Source organism: Sceloporus undulatus, chromosome 6 (genome assembly GCF_019175285.1).
Source record: "Sceloporus undulatus isolate JIND9_A2432 ecotype Alabama chromosome 6, SceUnd_v1.1, whole genome shotgun sequence".
NCBI classification, from domain to species: domain Eukaryota; kingdom Metazoa; phylum Chordata; class Lepidosauria; order Squamata; family Phrynosomatidae; genus Sceloporus; species Sceloporus undulatus.
In genome coordinates, this window is record NC_056527.1 from 101,541,867 (window position 1) to 101,561,588 (window position 19,722).

Sequence of the window (19,722 nt, forward strand, 5' to 3'; positions counted from 1 at the left end):
TTTTAAAGGGATCTCCCCATCTATTTTGTCCTTTTGTCCCTGGGTATATCTTCTCCCAATGTTGCAGAATCCAAAGCCATAGCCGTGTTACTCTGTAGAAAGTATGTAGAGCAGTGGTCCCCAAACTCCTCTCTAAGGGTTTTTTTGGACTACTGCTCCCAGAATCCCAGACAGTTGGCTGAGGCTTCTGGGAGCTGAAGTCCAACATCTCTTAAAGGGGACAGTTTGGGGAACCACTGATGTAGGGAGACCTTGTAGCACCTCTGAGACGCACTGAAAGAAAGTTGGCAGCATGAGCTTTCCTAGGCTTAAGTCTACTTCCTCAGGTGCATTTGGGGAAGTAGACTTAAGTCTATGAAAGCTCTCAGGCTGTCAACTTCTTTCTTTCAGTTAGTCTCAAAGGTGCTACAACATCTCTCTAGGACAGGTACTGATTCGACAGACTAACACAACTATGTCTTTGAATTCTACAACATTTGGAAAAGATCTCTCTACAGACTGAGTCCAAGCTTGATTTTCCTAGACAGAATTACACCTGACATATTGAAGTTCCTCCTGGACGGAAGGCTGAAGTGTAGGACATGTCCTGGAAAGGGAGGACGTCTGGTCACCCTGTCTCCAGAGTCATAGTCCATTGCTCAAACTGCTATATAACACAGTCTCTAATCTTCTCCAGATGTTTTCCCAATTCCTTAAGAGGTACTGACTTCCTTCCTACATCCTATATACTAGGATAGAAAGACAGCATGGTGCAGTGGTTTGAGTGTTGGACTATTACTCTGGAGAAGAGGGTTCAAATTTCCACTCGGGCACAGAAACCCACTGGGTGACTTTGGGCAAGTTTGGGAAAAGTAGAATTCCCTGCTTGGCCATGGAAACCCACTTTGTGACCTTTGTAAGTCATACTCTCTCAGCCTCAGAGGAAGGCAAAGGCAAACCTCCTCTGAATAAATTTTGTTAAGAAAATCCCATGATAGGGTCATCATAAATTGGAAAGGGAACTAGTTGTAGCACACAACAACAAATCATTTGAAATGTGACTCAGGATGAAAAGCAGAACAATTTATGTGTTGGTGCTTGCAAATATGTTTTATTTGCATAACTGAAGCCAACTGGATTTCCTGAGTACAGAATCTGACTGTTTTGGACATAGCAGAGCCATAGTCCAGGAAGTAAGGCAGGATGAAGCTTTGGCTTGCCTCGTAGTTTGGCCTTCACCTCCCAGAAGCTCCGGCTAGCATTGGCCTATAATATTGGATTATGAGAATTGTAGTCCAAATCATCTGGTGAGGTTAAAAAAATCTCTATTAAAAACATTTTATACAAGATTGTCAATAGCTGCTAACCACCTGCAGCAAAATTAGACCATGGAAGGAATACATAAATACAACCTAGACAATGAGGAAATCGAAATAGTTAAAGATTTCCCATACCTTGGATCAAACACTGATCAGAACAGAGACCGCAGTCAAGAAATAAGAAGACGACTAGAATGGGAAGGCCATGAAAGAATTAGAGCAGATCCTAAAGAGTAAAGATACAGAACTGAGCACTAAAGACAGAATTGTCCAAGCTTTTGTACAGATGTAAGGGCTGGACAGTGAAAAAAGCAGATAAGAAGAAAATCAACCAGTTTGAGATGCGGTGCTGGAGAGGAGTGCAGAGGATACCAAAACAAACAAACAAACAAACCAGTCCTTGAACAGATCAAGCCTGATATCTCCCTGGAAGCCAAGATGATCAAACTGGAAGACATATGATCCCCACCCCTGTGCTAATTCCCTCTTACACAGAGTGCTGCCACACTGCAAAATTAATGCAGTTTGACACCGCTGCCATGGAGGCCTGGAATTTCTAGTTTGTTGTGGCAGCAGAGCTTTCTGATGGAGGCTACAAATCCCAGGATTCCTTGGGATGGAGCCATGGCAGTTAAAAGCAGTGTCAAACTACATTAGTTCTCCAGTATAGATGCAGCCAGACACACAGGGCGCATCTGAACTGGAGAAGTAACACCACTTGACACCACTGTATTATTATTAAAAAACAAACAATTCCACATATACTAATAAAAATAGGATTATCCAGGTTTCTTCAGAGGGTGGGTTTGCCATTGCTATCCTGAGGTTGAGAGAGTGTGACTTGCCCAAGGTCACCCCAGTGGGTTGATATGGCCAAGCCAGGATTCGAACCCTGGTCTCCAGACTTCTCAGTGGTCCCCAAACTGTGGATTTTGGACTTCAGCTCCCAGAATCCCAGACTATGGGCCAACATGACTGAGGCTTCTGGGTGCTGAAGTCCAAAATCTCTTAAAGGGGGGGGGGAGGGTGCACTAAAACAAATGACAGCACTTGCCCATAGAAATGTCATACTTGCCCATGATTCCCTATGGGCAAATTTTTCCCAATGATTCCCTATGGGCAAGTATGGTTTCTCTATGGGCAAGCACTGTCATTTGTTTTAGTACGTCCCCTTAAACTTAAGGTCACAGTTTGGGGACCACTGTAACCACTGCCCCACACTGTCTGTCTCACATGGGGAAATGTCTCCTTATATGGCACACAGCTTCCATCTTCCCACTAATTTTGGGACTGCTCCAAAGTAAGCAAAAATTGTGCAATCTGTTGTGAGGTCCCTCAGGGAAATGACAGTGACTGTCTCTAACAGTGCTGAGCTTTGGAAGGAGACCTGGAGAACAGGCTTCTGTCTACCTTCAGAGATTCAGCAAAGCCCTCACTCTACTTCTCATATCAGAGAATTCCTTCTGAAAAGTGATCTTCTAGAAAGACACCATTAAAAATATAGGTTGACCAGTATTATGGAGACACAAAGACAAGTGCAGAAACAGCCCCTCAGGTGCTGCTACTCACCTTATCGATGTAGCTTTTGCCCAGCTCTTTCACCTCCTTCATATTGATCTGAGCCTTCACTTTGTCTTTCCCTTTCTTTCTTTCCTTTCTTCTTCTTGCTGCAGCATTTTTTTACAGGCACAGAAGCAGCAGCAGAGGAACAGGATGCCAGCAACGATGAGGATCGTGGCCAAAGTCCAGGATGGTACTGGAGCAGAGCACAGCCAAAAGAAGAGACAGAAGATGCAGCAGATTCTTGGGCAGAGCCACATTATGAATATTATGCTTACCCCAACCACTGAAATCATGCCAGTTCAGAGATGATGATGATGATGATGATGTTTATTTATATTTCCCGCCCCTCTGAAGATCTTTACAGCAGCCTTGGAAAGCAGGCAAGGATTGGATGAGCATCCAGCTCTCTTGTTGCAATAGCTTCACTGGTTATTGGTTTGTTTCTAGATACAATTCAAAGTGCTGGTGATGACCTATAAAAGCCCTATACAGCTCGGGTCCAAGCTATTTGAAGAGCCCTATCTCCCTTTATGAGCCCATTAGAGCAATAAGACCATCTTTGTCCCACCACCTTCTCAGCCTCATTTGGTGAGAATATGGAAGGGGGCCTTCTTGGTAGCTGCTCCCAGACATCATCATCATCATCATGCTTTATTTATATAAATAAATATAATAGAGAACTTCCTCTCTAGAATGGCCAAGTTGGCTTCCTCCATGGTGTCCTTCCACTAGCAGGTTAAAACATTTTTATGCCATCAGATATGCCATCTGAGATGGGCTGTGCTGTTTTATGGCGTGTATGTAGTCATTTGCTGCATTTTCATGTTTTTAACTTTAAAAAATTGTTTACATATTTATAGTTTTTTATAGTTATCTATATGTTTTTGTGTGGCTTTTAAATATATCCATCACCTTGGTTGTAAAATAGGTTTTTAAATATGTTGTAAGCCACCTTGCATCCCATTATTGGAAGAAAGGCAGGATATAAATGAAATAAATGAATGAATAAATAAATAAAGGCCTCCATAAGTGCACCTACTAGGAGATTCCCACACTACTCTCGTATAGTTCTGCTATTCCACTTTTACTGCTTTGGCTGCCTCCTGTTGCATTCTGGGGTTTGTAGTTCAGTGATGCCTAAGAGCTCTCTGGCTAAGAATTCTCAATGCCCCTTCCCTGATAGCCTTTAGGGCTGAAGGGCGGGGTAAAAATACCATAAATAAATAAATAATAAACTTCAAATCCCAGAATGCAACAGGAGGCAGCCAGATCAGTTAAAGTAGAATAGCAGCAATATAAGAGTATATGTTAAGGTGGTAGTTGAGCTGACGCTTAAACTAGGAGACTTCAGGCACCCGTAGACTGCAGAAGACGTTCACTTAAATTTTAGGTGTCCATGTTTCACTCTGGCAACCATAAGTGTACATGTGTATGTGTAAATAAAGCAAAAAGAACATGATACAAATGACAAAATTGAAGGGGATCACAGAAACATTATAAAAAAATGCAACCCATTCATTATAAATACAGCGTTTTAAATATAAGGGCACGAAGGACCTTATTTTTTTAATAATGCAACAGACCAATTTTTAAAAACCACACAACCAGGGAAACGGCTTCAATGACATTTCAAACTTCACTGAGATTCTGCATCATATAGAAGACAAACATGTCACCCTTTAAGGGTTTGTTGGGGAAATCTTCACATTCTCTGGGGAAACCTTTTTATAATTTGCAATAACTGCTGCTTTTTCTTTTGTCTCCTTAATTCCCCAAAGGCAAAGGGTTTCACACCTATCATCCTGCAGTAGGAAAACCTGCTTTCAAGGCTGCCCCTCACATAGTCATGTGGGTAGTTCACCTTGGATGAGGAAAAGTAGAATCTAGATGACAAATATATTGAGAAAATAAATATATTTTTACACTAATGTTTGTAATGTATTGTTACACATGCACACGACCCTGAGCAATGCCAAGATAAATACTACAAATACTATGAAGAGATTAAAGATGTCTTTGTAATATACCAGTATGTCTTATTTACAAACATACAAGCATGTTTGAATGCCTCTTACACATGTAATAATAATAATAATAATAATAATAATAATAATAATAATAATAATAAATTCCTCACCTTGGAAATGCCAAAAAAGGATGCGATTGCCATGCATTCTTTTTTGCTTTTAAAAACAATTCAGGGCTACCCCTGAAGAGTAGCAAAAGCATGTATCGTTTTGCCAATTGCCTAATTGACAAGAGCAACAAATATAACATTCGAATTATAGCATTGATTCGCAAAGGAAAAAAAGTCTAGCCCTTTACAACATTTCCCCTTTGCTAGAAGCCAGCAAATAGAAAGGAAAGTGAACAAGCAGCTAGCCATGTTCTATTTATCTATATCTGCCTCAAGAAAAAAACATGCACATATTTTGTCAAAAATAATTTTAAAAAATAAAAAGGGGGGTAAGGTGCCTGATGGGAGCTTCGTTCGTGTCCTGCCTTTGATCTGACCTGAACTGACCCTTTTCCTCCTGCTGACATTCTCTTCAGAGGAGCTTTGCCATTGCCTTCCACTGAGGCTGAGAGAGAGTGACCTGTCAGTTCCAAAAGGGAAATGCAGTGCAGGCATTCTGACTGTAGCATCTGCATATAACACAAATAATAATAATAATAATCCAGGAGCAAGAGGAAATAAAGCACAAGCAAACACACAGACATGTCACCCAAAAAATCATGCGCATAAATTGTCAGAAATAAAAGAGGCTCCTTCTGCTGCAGCTGGATTTCCCTACATCCCCCAGCTTAGCCCCACAGCCCTATTTCCCTGGGCAATCCTCCTCCTCCTCTTTCCTTCCGACCCTCCCCTCTCAAGCTGCCCTGGCTCCTTCATCCTCCTCCTCCTGTTCCATTAGAGCAGTGTTTCTCAAATAGTGGGGCGGGCCCCCCAAGGGGGGCGCGAGGCTCCGTAAAGGGGGGCGCGAGGCTCTGTTATGCAGAGGTGTACTTATAACAATCTTATAGACAAATGATACTATTTACAGTCGCACGGGGGGCGCGAAATGTTTTCTTCTTCCTAGGGGGGGCATGACAGAAAATAATTGAGAAGCACTGCATTAGAGAATGCCCTCCATGGCTCCCTTCTTCCCAGGGCTCCCTCCTCCTCCTCCTCCTCTTCCATCACTTTCTCCACTCCCCCCACCCTCCCTCTTATAGCCCTTTGCAGCCCAAAAGTCACCCTGATTTCCCCTTTTGCCTCCTCTCAGCCTCCAGTCCTTCGGCTCTTTCCTCCTCCTCTTCTTCCTCCCCCTCCCCTCGGATGAGGGGAGGGAATGCTCTGACCTCTGCCTGCCCTCCGACCCTAATCCCTCCCTGAATTTGCCCCGATTGTGATCGAGGGCAAGTTCATATTTCGCGGAACCTGGGTCTTTTGGGAAAAGATGGATTTTAGCCCGATTCTGGATACCCCAGGGTAAGGGGCATTTCCTTGTGCAAGCCTCGACGTGGATTGTGATAGAATCGGGCACAATCTGAACTTCATGTGCAAATTTCGAATCCTGAACCGGGTTAAAAGGTAGTCTGAATGGCCCCACTGTTTCTGGGTCCAGGGTGAGCTCCAGGTTTATTAAGTGAATTTGCAATAAAACTGGAGGGTGTGTGTGTAAGACCCACAGTTCTTATATTTTGACCCATAATGAGTGTTGAAGACATCAATTAATAGGGTTAACAATGATAAAATAAGTTCTAGGTGTAGAGAGCTGGACAAAATAACACAAACTCTTTCCAAATTGGATTCCCATTATTTCCATCCGCACATGCTTTTTAAAAGCAGGGTCAATGGGGCTGCAAGGAATGCATGCAGGGTTTTCTGTTAATGATTTGCCTTTGGGTTGTTTGCAACCTGTGAGGATGGCATTGGCAAGAGACCGTCTGTTTCAGTTTTTCAAGAGAGCCAGGGGTTACGCTTGAGTTTGAGGCTGGTGTATGGGAGACTGTTCCAGCCTCTTTTTGGGGGTGGTATGTTAACAAGATTTCCCATTCAGCCCAGTGATTTTTTGTTGGCACTGCTTACAATTTCTCCTGGTCCCTGCGCATCGTGACAAAAGTCACATTTTCACAGGTGAGTGATCAGCTTTAGAAAAATATAAGTGCGTGTTGTGTGACAGCACATATTTATCCCAAACAGTACACCTACAACAGGCCCTGGACTCAATGTCTGAAAGCCTCCAGAATGTTTATTTTCAAAACCTACTACATTACATAGTGTGCACATTTTGGACTCGTGTGTCTGTACAAAGACTCATGTGGCTGCTTTAAAACTAACAGATTTACTATGGCATAGCCTTTTGTGAACTACAACCCACTTCATGAGATGCGTTAATTAGGATCCTGAGTTACAGTTGTACGGGTCTTATCTGTCTACACGCACAGTTGCAGGCAGAAAGGTTGATGGCATTTTAAACAGTGAAATCAGAGAGAAATGAAATACAGAAGGTACAGACAGGGATATAAAGGTAAAGCAAAGACCGAGAAGAAGTGACCAAGCTCTTTGGAGGCAACTTGTAGCTTTCATTTTGATGAAGCAGCTCTCTTAAAAATTAACATGCAAGCTTGGCTCAAAAGCTTTTGGGATTAGTTTTAGCATTTAGTACATGAAGAAACTTGCAGTTCTTTTCTTTGGCCAGAGTCCAGTGGGGGCACTGATGGCACGCCTTATGTCATAAATTCAAAACTGCTGTGGATTGTTTGACTCGTCCTGACATTCAAACAGTCCCTTCCATTAGATTTGCCTGGGGGTGATTTCAAGTATAATAATTTAATTGGAGTTTTGTCACCATGTTGAGCTTTCCTTTTGCTTCACAGGAGATGGCTGCGAAGCATGTCCAATATAAGGGGATAAAGTTTCCCCCTGGATACAATTCTGTGGACAGCCTTTGTTTCGCTGAGAATGAATTTCAAGTGCGAGATGATGATATCTTCAACGTCACTTACCCTAAGTCTGGTAGGACAAAGAGATACGGTGGGGAATTGAATTTACACTTTCCAAAACTCATTCTTTCAAAACCAAGAGAAATTCTCAAGGTCTCTTAGGTACTTAAAAGATATGGGATCCAGATTGGAATGGCAACAATCTGTGTAATACTGGCATATGTTAAAATATAGTTGTATTTCACATATAAGAAGTTTTGGGCAGGGTTCTACCAATACCTCTCTCTTCAAGATTTTTGTGGATGGAACATCTATATGTGGACCTATTCATGATATTTAGAACCACATTTGTCCTAGTTACTATAATAACTTCCCTCCAATGCTCAATAAATATGCACTGATACCCCTCCTTAAGGTATAGGTCAAGTTTTAAAATTATGTGGAACTGGAACAAGTTTGTGAATAAATTTTAAAGTTTGCCTAATAAGCTTGCAAAAATGCAAATTGCTTAATTTGCTACTAATTTGACACCCCCCACCAAAAAATAAACAAACACATGCATATCTTCATTTGGGAGGAAGTGAAAAATAAGGGACAAAGGTGGACTAATAGTGCCAATCCTCTTTTTCTGCTTCCCTAGAAAGAAGCTTCCCTGAACTTATATCTCAGGAGGTATGTGTAGAATTGAACTATGAGTCAAGATTTCTTCTCTTTAATCCTTCTTCAAGGGACAGTCTGGATGATTGAGATTCTGAGCCTGATCCTCAGTGGTGGGAACCCAGCCTGGAATCAGACTGTGCTCAATTCCCTTCGTTCTCCTTGGTTCACCACTCAGTTGGGCCTAGAGACAGCGCACAACCTCCCATCTCCACGTCTGCTCACTTGCCATCTTCCCATTCAGATCTTTCCCAAAGCCTTCTTCAGCTCCAAAGCCAAGGTGGGTGGCAAGATACAGAGTGAGCAATTGAAGCACTGGAATAAGATGGGAAATCCAGATGCAAACTCTTGTTAAAACATGAAGCTCATTGTGTGTCTTAACCTTGTCATTCTCCCACACCAAAATACCTCACTCAGTTGTTGTGATGATAGAATGGTGAGAAGGAAAACTATTTATGCTACTTTTGATTGAAAGAAAGAGAGAATATAACTATAAATAATTAATAAACAACAACAGGAATATAATGCTTATGGTATTTTGATCAGGAGCGTAGGAGAAACAAATATTTCCTGCATACTCTTTATCTTAGTTGTTCCACCCTTTCTCCATTTAGCCCCCTTAGCTTTAACTAGACCTGTTAGCATGACTATAAATATCCATGTTTCTTCTTTACAAAAACATACAATCTAAAGGAGTAGCGACAATGTAGAATTAAACCAGATTGACATCACTTTAACTGCCATGATACTGTCCTACAGAATTGAGATTTGTAAATTTGTGAGGCAGCAGAGCTCTCTGATAGATCACTAATTCTTTTACTCAGTGTGTCTTCAACTTATGCTTGTCAATTTATGGTGACCTGTTGTTGCTGTTGTTGTTGTTGCTGTTGTTGTGTGCATTTTGGCTGTAAATTCTCTTTTATCACTTTGGATGCTGCTGTGCCCCCTTTGGGATTCGTCCATAGAATGTGCAATGTTCCAAAACAGTGCAACAAAAAACTGCTTCTTATATTGGTAGTGTTCCCCCACTGATAATCCCTCCTGTACATTAACAGTTGTTTTCTTCCACAGGTGGTATACACGATGCGGGACCCGCGGGATGTGCTAGTTTCCTACTATCATTTCTCTAAGATGTGCATCCCATTTGGAGATCCCAAGTCCTTTAACCACTTCCTGGAAAGATTTTTGAGTGGGGATGGTGAGCTGGAAGAGGGAGATGGATGGAGAAATAGGATGATGTTGGAACAATGGAAATCCAATTGATGTGTCCAGCTGCTTGTTGCCACACAATGCAATGACGGTCTGCTAGTTCAGACAGCTTTTAAGTAAAGCCTGAGAAAAAGTCAGACACAATTAATTTATTTGTGATTTTGAATTATGATCACTACAGGTAGAATTCCTTCTTCAGAGGTAGATTGTGATTGTGCTGCCGAGAAACAACAGCTAACTCCATCATTCAGGCCCTGCTTGTGAATTTCCCGAGACATCTGCCTGGCCGTTCTTGGAAGTTATAGATAGGGTACAGGATAGATCTTGCTAAGAGTTTGCACATTTTTTATCTTCCATTTATCTACCCTGAACAAAGAGGGATTGTTCATCTCAAAGCTTTCACTAAAAGACTCAAGACAATCAGCAAAAACTGAATGCTTGGCACATGGGACAATTGTCCTTTTTCTCCAAATGTAAAGGACACACAAGCTCATCACCCAAATAGGAGCATCTATATCATATTGCCAGGTCTATAATTTTTGCCTGATGTAGCTTTTCTTCTGGCAGTGCTGCAGTGACAGGAGAAAGGCAGCATAGAGGTTTTCTCACATCTCCTGAAGCATTTCTCAAGCTCCTACTTGATAACACATGACTCCCTTTTACATATCCACCGCATAAACAGAGTAGGCATGGGTTACAATAATCTGGTACGCTTGCATGTATCCGTATGTGAATCATTTCCTTTTCTGATGTTGGGCTCTGTGTGGTGGTGAATGGCAAGACCAGCAAAGAAAGGTGGTATTGAGATTGGGCCTGAAGCCATGAGCTCCATGCATTTATTCCACTCATGGAAAGAGCATGTGAAAAGTGTTATATGTAAAGCAGTGCTGGAAGTCTAGTTTGTTTTTGATATTCTTGTATGCATACCTTTGTGCAGTGCCCTTTGGATCCTGGTTTGACCACATCACAGGGTGGATGAAGCTGAAAGGAAAAAGTAACATCTTCTTCATCAGCTATGAACAGCTGCAGCAGGTGATAGCAAGGAACAGAACTTTTTTTCTAAGTGGTGTTAAGTATAATTTTGTTTTGAAGTAGGAGGGGAAAACCCAACCTACTAAATGAATATGAGAAAGGAAGGGAAGGGAAGTTCGTTTTGACATGTTGATGTCTTGAGAGAGGGCTACGTTATTTATCTCTTTCACACATTAACCACTGACCACTGTAAAGATCTGAAAGACCTTATCATCCCACACAACCCTTCAAAAATTTAGGGCAGGAGACATGATTTGCAGCTTTCTGGATCCTATTACATTTTGTCCCCCTCCCACAACTGTATAAATATGCATTAGTATCATTCTGTATGTCTCTGAAGAAGTGGGTTTATATCCAAGAAAGCTCATGCTAAAATAAATTTGTTAATCTTAAAGGTACTGCCACATTTTGAAATTCCTCTACCTTCCTCCTTTGAATGCTGTAAGAGACTAATGTGGCTAATTGTAAGCCCGAGGACAGGGAACCGTCTAACTAAAAGATTGTATGTACAGTGCTGTGTAAATTTACAGCGCTTTATAAATAAAGGTTAATAATAATAATAATAATAATATGAAACCAAATTAATGTTTCATTAACATGACACAGTAGACGTATTTAATCAAAGTGAAAAATAGAATCCTAAAATGTCTGCTAGACTACTCATACAGGGGAAAAAATCGGATGCTGCCTTATACTGCCAGACCATTGACCCCCGCCATTACATCTGACTGGCAGTAGCTTCTCTGGTTTTCAGACACAAGGTCTTTCCAAGCACAACCTGAAGATGCCAGAGATATTTGGCATGCAAAGCCTGTGTTATAACACTCAGCTCCGACACTTTACAATGTTTATTCAGTTACTGTCACAATGTGCTCCCATCATGCCTTCTTTTCCTTTGTTATGTATTCTTGAGCTGCCTTCTCGGCTTAATTTATGTCAGCCTTCCTCATCCTGGCAATGTCAAAGTGTGTTAAGCTAGAACTCCCATCATCCCTGGCCTGCATACACTGGATGGAAATAATGGGAGTCCTGGTTATTTTTTTTTCCCCACTGGTGCAAAAGTAATCTTAAAATCAGTATTATGGCTGTACTCGGGACAGGCAACCAGTCTGCATAATTTGATATTGTGGTTACATCTCCATCATGAGCATTTCAGTTTCTGTTTTTGTATTTTAACTTGGGTTTCTACCCCTTAAGATGGACTTCAGATAATACATATCTCACTTATGTCTGTGTTCTGTATGTCCACAGGACCTGTGTGGGAGTGTCAAGCGTCTCTCCCATTTTCTAGGAAAGGAGCTGGATGAGGCAGCCATCTCCTCAGTAGTGGAAAACACCTCCTTTGAAGCCATGAGAAAGAACAACATGTGTAACTCAACATTGCTTCCTAAGGAGTTTATGGATCAAGAGAAGGGGACCTTCCTGAGGAAGGGTGAGGCAAAGCAGCTTCAGAAGAGAGTGACTGGCTAGGCAGGGTGCAGTGCAAGGACTGACTTATTAGCTACAGTATATGTGACACTTCATTGTCTTCCTTTGTGTTTTGGCCTTTCACCTCCTAACATTGCCTTTGAACCAGCCACTTCTCCTTCACTGACTGTAGTGTCCTAAACCAGTTTGCTGACCATGAAAGTCACCCTATGATCTAACAATCAAAGGCATTTCCATGAGGCGCTACCCCCACATCTATTTCCTATAGTCCAGATGTATTACCCAGAGCCCTAAGTGTACTCTGGTGCTAATGGGAGGCTTCCCCCCCTTCCTCGCCTTAATCGTCATTGGGGGGGGGCATTCTTCAAGAGAGACTGCAACTGCAAAGAAAAGATTAAAATTCCTCTCCTGACATGCTGCACCCCACATGACAGTTAAGCATGGAGAAGAGAGGTATTTTTAGTACTAATGGGAGGTCCCATCCTCCCTTAGCTTAATTGCCATTCTAGACAGGATTTTCAGAGAGGTCAGCAGTCCTTGAAAGCCAACATGGTGTAGTGATTTGGGTGTTGTACTAGAACCTTAAGATTTGAATCTCAATTCAGCTGTGGAAACGCCTGGATGACCTTGGAAAAGTCACACATTATCTCCTTACAGGAAGGCAATGGCAAACCTCTGAACAAATGTGTTGTAGTTGTTTGAGCATTGGACTACAACTCTGGAGACCAGGATTCAAATCCCCAGTCAAGCATAAAAACCCACTGGGTGACCTTGTGCAAGTCACACTCTCCCAGCCCTAGCAATGGCAAACACCCTCTGAAGAAACTTGCCAAGAAAACCCTATGATAGGGTCACCTTAGGGTTGCCATAAGTAAAAAAAAAAAAAATGACTTGGAGGCACACAACAACAACAACAGCACCCAAAACATCGCCACACAGAGATCGCTGTAGAAACTGCAGAACAAAGGGAGAGTATCCTTTCACTCATCCTGCTTCCTCTGTCTCTTCTTACTTACTTGCTAATTCCTCTGTCTCTTAGCTTACTTGCTAATTAGCTTACTTGCTGTTCACCGCTATGATCTTTGGAATAGCGGTATATAAATAAAACAAATTATTATTATTATTATTTCTTTTTCTGTTTTGGAGGGCTCATGAAAAAAATATGAGCCACTCATTTTTCTTCCCTCCCTCCCATTACAAAATAGTTGCAACAGAAGAACTGCTGGTGATCAGGATCAGAACATAAATTAATTGTAGAACTTACACTATTTGAAATTATCTGGATGACAAATTAACTGACTGGTTTTGATTTTTGTGAAATTTTAATGAATCCTAATAATAATTTCCAAATTTGTGCATATGACATAAATTTACATATGTATATTTTATGAGGATGTGTCATGTAGGGCTGGGCCCCAATTCTTGTATATGGTCAGCAATACTCCTGCTAGAAGTGCTGGTTTTACATAACATATTTTCTTTGGCTTGTAGAGGACCTGACTTACAAAGTCTGACCTTGAACAGCTTAAGTTTAAGAAAAATTGAACCTGCTTTGTTAAACATATAATTATAGAACTTACCTGCAAAAAATAGTACAGTAATGTAGTTTTTAAGGTGCAAATGAGGAGGTTTTTTAAAAGCCTTAGGGCAGTTGTGGATAAGGATGGCCCATCATGCCTCACCACTACCTATGCTGACTAGAGTTGATGGAAACAGAAAGCCCAAAACATCTGGATGGCCACAGTTGCCCACCCTTGGTTTACAACACCTATGGGCCAAGGCAACTCTCATCTAGGTAAGATGGATTTATTTATTTATTTTTATTTTTTGCTTTTGTTCTCATTGTTTAGGGATCTGTGGAGACTGGAAGACTCATTTCACTGTGACACAGTCTGAATACTTTAACAAGGTTTACCAAGAAAAGATGCAGGACCTGAAGGAAATCTTCCCTTGGGAACAAACTGGAGATCAAAAGAGGACTTAATTTCTGAACGAAAAAAAATTGGAAGAGCTCAAGCATACATTGATGTTACATCCTATGAGCCAGAAATCTTTTCCTCAACTCTAACTTTGTGAAAGCTTGCTCCTGCTGGAACTCAGGAAAGGGAAAAGGTATTTTGTACATACTCAGTGGCATGCATCTTTCAGGATATTGAATATGGAGACACATTCTACTAAAGTGTGCATGGCATATCATGTGATTGTGAATGCGTACGCTGCAAAAAACTTTGCTGAAGCTAATTTGTTCTAGATCAGAGCCACTAGATGGAAGATGACCTGAAAATCTGCTCTAGGCTATGTAGAATTCCTCTGCAAGTGTGAAACAGTAGCTATCTGGGGGGGTTTCCCCCTAAAAATCATCACAATATTTTGGGCATGAGAGATAGCAATAGCAAGTACATTTCTATACCGCTTATAAGTGCACTTAAGCACTCCTTAAGTGGTTTATAAAGTGTAAGCTAATTGCCCCCAACAACCTGGGTACTCATTTTAGCAACCTCCTTGGAAGGATGCAAGTCTGAGTTGAGCTTGAGCCCTTTTGTTGGTATTGAACCCGCAGCCTTATGGTTTGTGAGTGAGTGGCTGCAGTACAGGCATTTAACCACTGCACCATCAGGGCTCCTGGTGTATCACACTACTGTATCACACTTGCAGAGATGGATTTTTAGATATCTGTTGTTTTTGTATGCAATGGGAAATGACTCTTTCTGTATGTGTATAAGTTGCCCATTAACTTATTGTGGCCCTATGCCTTTCATATGGTTTTCTTAAGCAATACTCACAGGTAGTTTTCCCAGCCCCTTCTCTGAAATATTGCCTACAGCACCTGGCATTCATTCGCGATCTTCTAGCCAAGTACTAACCAGAGCTGACCATAACATCTTATCTTTAGGGTATGTAAGTACCTTTCGGGTATTTAAATTAACTAAGCAGGGTCAGCCCTGGTTAGTACTTGGATGAAAGACTGCCAGAGAATGTAGGGTATATTTCAGAGGAAGGAGCTGGCAACACCACCTTTTGAGTATACATTGCCTAAGAAAGCCCTGTGAAATGCATAGGGTCACAATAAGTTGACGGGTGACTTGAAGGCACAGGTATACACAGACACACACAGATTTAACAGAGACCTGAAGGGGTGGAAGTAGAAGGGATGAGGAACTGATGAGACTGGATAGTTGTGGAAAAACCTCAAAGGGCCTAGGAATGGGAAGAGTTGTGTGTTGTTGGCAGAAGATGTGTGATCCAGTAAGGCTACCTTGGAGACCAGCAACCAGGGAGCCTGGTGGGGATGGTGGAAAGCTGATCCGAACTAATTAGCTGCCTTCCCTGGCTATACATTTTTAATAAAAATAGACTGATTAATCTTACTTGTTCTTTTGGCTGCAAATCTGGAAACTAATCAAAGCCAAGTCATTTGACTTTCTCCACGGTTGCCAACTTTCTGAGTATAAAAGTCCTCATCCCTCCCTATCCTTTTTCCCCTTTACAAACCTTGCTCAGTTGGAACTAAAAAGCCTATAAAAGTTTTTTTTTAATGTTTAATTTTTTTTCCTGGAATGTAAGCGGAGACTCAAAGGAAAACCTTGAAGAAAATAGTCATTCCCCTGGCTGGCGTTAAAAAGCTGCTGATACAATGTCAGTCTTTATATGTATGTTTATGGTCCTTTATTTTAGAACCTAGCGAAGACGTTTGAAACACATTCCCTTGGAACAGATACCCTTGCCTCCTTATCTGAACAGCTTAGAGGTCTGAGGGTTTTGTTGTGGCTATGCATTAGCAAAGAAAGGATGGGTTGTTCATACAAACAAGGTGGTTAAACAAAATAAAAATCCCCTACCCCACATTCACACATAATTTCAAAGCATGTTATTGGGTAAAATCATCCATGTGATTCTTAACAGTATTAACAAGAGAATGTCTTATTTGCCATGCTAGCTAGATAGATCCTTCATGTTAAGAAACAGAATAGCTCTGACTGACAGATGTTGACAGCAAAAGAAGAAGGTGGCCAAATTCATGACATACTAAGCTTCTTGGAGGCATCCTGCTGGTTACAGAATATGAGATTCCTCAGAACCAAGTTGAGTTTGATCTGAAATTAGTTCTTTCAATATCTTTGGAGATTAAGGTTTGAATCTCAGTTCCCACTGGGTGAACTTGGGCAAGTCTCAGCCTCAGAAGACAGCAATGGGAAACCCCCTCTGAACAACATCACCAAGAAAACCCCATGATAGAGTCACCTTAGAGTTGCCATAAACTGGAAACCACTTGAAGGTACGCAACAACAGCAGCACAGCAACAATTTTGTATATGGAATAAATAGGATGGGAGTGTTCTTCCCCCCTCTGGATAAATTACCGTGGTCCACTATAGGAATGCAATGTGGAACTTATGGACCATTCTGCTTTTAAATCATAGCGTCAAGCTGGGGTGGGGAATGTTTGGTTCTCCAGTGTTGTTGGGCTGCAACTTAGCCAACATAGGTGATGGTGAATGGTGGTGAAAGTTATAGTACAGTACCAATAACGTTTGGATGATCACACTTTCTCCATCCCTAGCCTAAGAGAGTAGGATTTTATTTCTGTTTTTTGTTGATGAATGTCCAAACTGTTTTTAATTTGACTTGTTTCATTATAACAATGCTTAAAATTATATTTTAATATTTTAACTTGTGTAGTTTAGCTGCATCTGTTTTCTTAGTTCTCTATGTAATTGAGGTCCTGGTATTTTGAGAAAGGAAAGACATGAAGTAAATAACTAAACAGCAGACGTGTTGTGGCTAAACTCTCTTTTGAAATCATGCCCTGGAGACCCTAATCTCAAATTCTCCAAGTAGGGGTCTGGTTATGATTACTCATGATGGCGCTCTGCCTAGGTACATAGGCCTGTTCCTTTTCTTACTCAGATTGGTGAAAAAGAACAGGACTCTGCCTCTGTTTGAGAGAGAGAGAGAGAGAGAGAGCGAGAGAGAGCGAGAGAGAGAGAGAGAGAGGTGGGGCGGGGGAGACATTTATTCTGCAGGTGCTAACTACTACTAAAATTCCCTCTTCTGCACAACTATGGAAAGCCTAGGTTTTGTATTGTTTTTTCATCTGGCCACCCGACCAAGCATCTGGCTTAAATTTAACTACACAAGTGGTGCTTGAATGATGAGAGGAAAGGTAGGAAGGCTCTTAATGAAACCCACAAGTTCTACTCAGATCTCTTCCCCATTTTAAACAAATCATTCCATCTATATAGCTGTTGGGGGGGGGAGTTGCTCATGGGTCTATCCCCAAAGATAAGGGGCATTCTGTGCCTTCCCAGAGAAATTAAATGCTACTGAGAAGCCATTTGAAAGTAGCATTCCCCAAATATTCACTCTTAACTTGTACCTTATTTGAAACCATTTCTTCCCATTTTAGTGGGAAAAGTAACTAATGCCTTTGTTTCAGAGAAGGCCTGCTGGGTCTCTAGGCTGCCTTGCAAGTACAAGCCCTTTGACCTGGCAGCCTTGCTTCCCAAGGCTGGATGTGTCTGTCATTCTTGTCTCTGCTCTGACAGAAAGACACTCTGCAAAACCTCAGAGGCACCCTCTTCTTTGGACGAAAACCTGAGCCTTGCTGATCCTGGCAAGTGCTTGAGTAGCCTTTGAGATTTATGTAAGGACTTGGAAGGACAGTTATGAAAGAACTGGACAAGTCCATAAAGTGTAAAGCCACACTGGATAAGACCATAAAGTGAGGACTGTACGAACCATTGTATTCCCCATCACCATGTACAGATGTGAGAGTTGGAGAGTGAAGAAAGATGATAGGAAGAAAATCAACTCATCTGAGTTGTGGTGCTAGAGAAGAGGGCTGAGGATACTTGACAGCCCAAAAGACAAACAAATGGGTCCTGGAAAAGACAGTGGCATCATTGGGGGTGGGTGCCGGGGGTATGGACCACACTGGATGACATCCAGAAGAGGAGCAACATCCATGGAAGAGGAGTGACACCTGGTTGGGCCCTTTGCCCACTTTGATGCAGGAGGGGCACACATGTGCTCTTGTCAGTTGCTCCATCCCTGGGCTTCCTCCCAGGGGAGAAAGCCTGAGGATGAGGGGACAGGACGGGTGCAAATGCTCCTTTCCTGGCTGTTCCATCCTGTGCTTCCTCTCCAGGGAGAAAGCCTGTAGATAGAGTAGTAGGAAGGGTGCATGCATGCCCAACTATTCCATCCTGAGGCTTCCTCCTAGGAGAGAAAGCTCTGGCATACATGCCCTTCCTGCACATGATGCCGCTATAGTTACTGACAGAACTAAGAACAGATCAAGCCTGAGCTCCCCCTGGAAGCCAAGATGACTACATTGAAGCTGTCGTCCTTTGGCCGCATCATAAGAAGGCAGGACTCATTAGAAAAAAACAATAATGCTGGGAAAGGTAGAGGGATGTAAAAAGAGAGGAAGACCTCATGCCAGGTGGCTAGACTCAGTTTGGGAGTTAGGGGCCTGAGCCTGCAGGACCTGAGCTGAGATGTTAAGGACAGGGAGTCTTGGAGATGTCACCATGCAGGGTCACCATGAGTTGAAGTCGAATAAACTGAGGCTGTCCTACTTTGGCCACATCATCGGAAGGTATGAATAATTAGAAACGACAATAATGCTAGGAAATGAAAAGTATAGTCAATAAAAGTACAGTATAGTGTCTAAATCAAGAGAAGTAATAGTGCCACTCTCTTCTGCTTCAGTCAGGCCCCACCTGGAATACTGTGTCCAATTCTGGGCACCACAATTCAAAAAGGACATTGAGAAACTGGAGCGTGTCCAAAGGAGGGTGACTAAAATGGTGAAAGGTCTGGAAACCATGTCCTATGAGGAACGACTTAGGGAGCTGGGGATGTTTAGCCTGGAGAAGAGAAGGTTAAGAGGTGATATGATAGCCTTGTTTAAATATTTGAAGGGATGTCATATTGAGGAGGGAGCAAGCTTGTTTTCTGCTGCTCCAGAGAACAGGACCCAATGGAGCAATGGATGCAAGCTGCAGGAAAAGAGATTCTACCTCAACATTAGGAGGACCTTCCTGACAGTAAGGGCTGTTTGACAGTGGAGCACATTCCCTTGGAGTGTAGTGGAGTCTCCCTCCTTGGAGGTCTTTAAACAGGCTAAACATGAGTTGAACATGAGTTGAGGTCCACTAAACTGAGGCTGTCCTATTTTGGCCACATCATATGAAGGTGTGAATCAATGGAAAAGACCAGGATCATAGGACTGCCACAAGAATGGAAGACCAGAGGCTCAGCCAGGGCGGCCATAGGCCTGGGCCTGCAGGACCTGAGCAGAGCTCTCCTGGCCAGGGTTCGCCATGAGTGGAAGTCGACCAAAGGGAGGCTGTTGTCCTTTGGCCACATTGTGAGAAAGCAGGAGTCCTGAGCAAAGGCAAGGCAGAGGGCAAAGGAAGGCAAGAAAGTCAGGGAGGGGATGGGCCTGGCTGTGCCGCCGGAGGACCGTGGAGGGGCAGCAGCAAGGGAGGCAGAGCAGAGGCCAGATGGCCAGACTGGCTCAGGGAGGAGGGCAGGGGCTCCGGTGGTGGCCCTGGGGCTTGTGGGTCCCCTGCTGCCTGCCTCTCAAGGGCAAGGCGGGC

General features: G+C 42.4%; 1 protein-coding gene across 2 annotated transcripts; it reads left to right on the forward strand.

Moving 5' to 3' along the window:
• The first annotated feature begins 6,729 nt into the window (after nt 1-6,729).
• Nucleotides 6,730-14,623, forward strand: SULT2A1 (sulfotransferase family 2A member 1). 2 transcript variants are annotated; one of them, XM_042475128.1, is made up of 7 exons: nt 6,730-6,981; nt 7,725-7,881; nt 8,519-8,727; nt 9,519-9,645; nt 10,594-10,688; nt 11,940-12,120; nt 13,967-14,623. In XM_042475128.1, the coding sequence occupies exons 2-7, from the start codon at nt 7,728-7,730 to the stop codon at nt 14,098-14,100; spliced, it is 900 nt and encodes a 299-aa protein (XP_042331062.1). In that variant the 5' UTR covers nt 6,730-6,981; nt 7,725-7,727; the 3' UTR covers nt 14,101-14,623. The 2 variants fall into 2 exon arrangements, with proteins under 2 accessions (XP_042331062.1, XP_042331061.1); XM_042475127.1 differs by lacking the exon at nt 6,730-6,981 and having other exon boundaries at nt 7,683-7,863.
• Nucleotides 14,624-19,722: the final 5,099 nt, after the last annotated feature.

Bases quoted from the DNA above. Each gene is read 5' to 3' on its own strand.
- SULT2A1 (XM_042475127.1), top strand. From the start codon at position 7,698: ATGTTGAGCTTTCCTTTTGCTTCACAGGAGATGGCTGCGAAGCATGTC. The intron at 7,864-8,518 runs GTAGGACAAAGA...TCCTTCTTCAAG, and splicing joins CGTCACTTACCCTAAGTCTG to GGACAGTCTGGATGATTGAG. The intron at 10,689-11,939 runs GTGATAGCAAGG...GTATGTCCACAG, and splicing joins GCTATGAACAGCTGCAGCAG to GACCTGTGTGGGAGTGTCAA.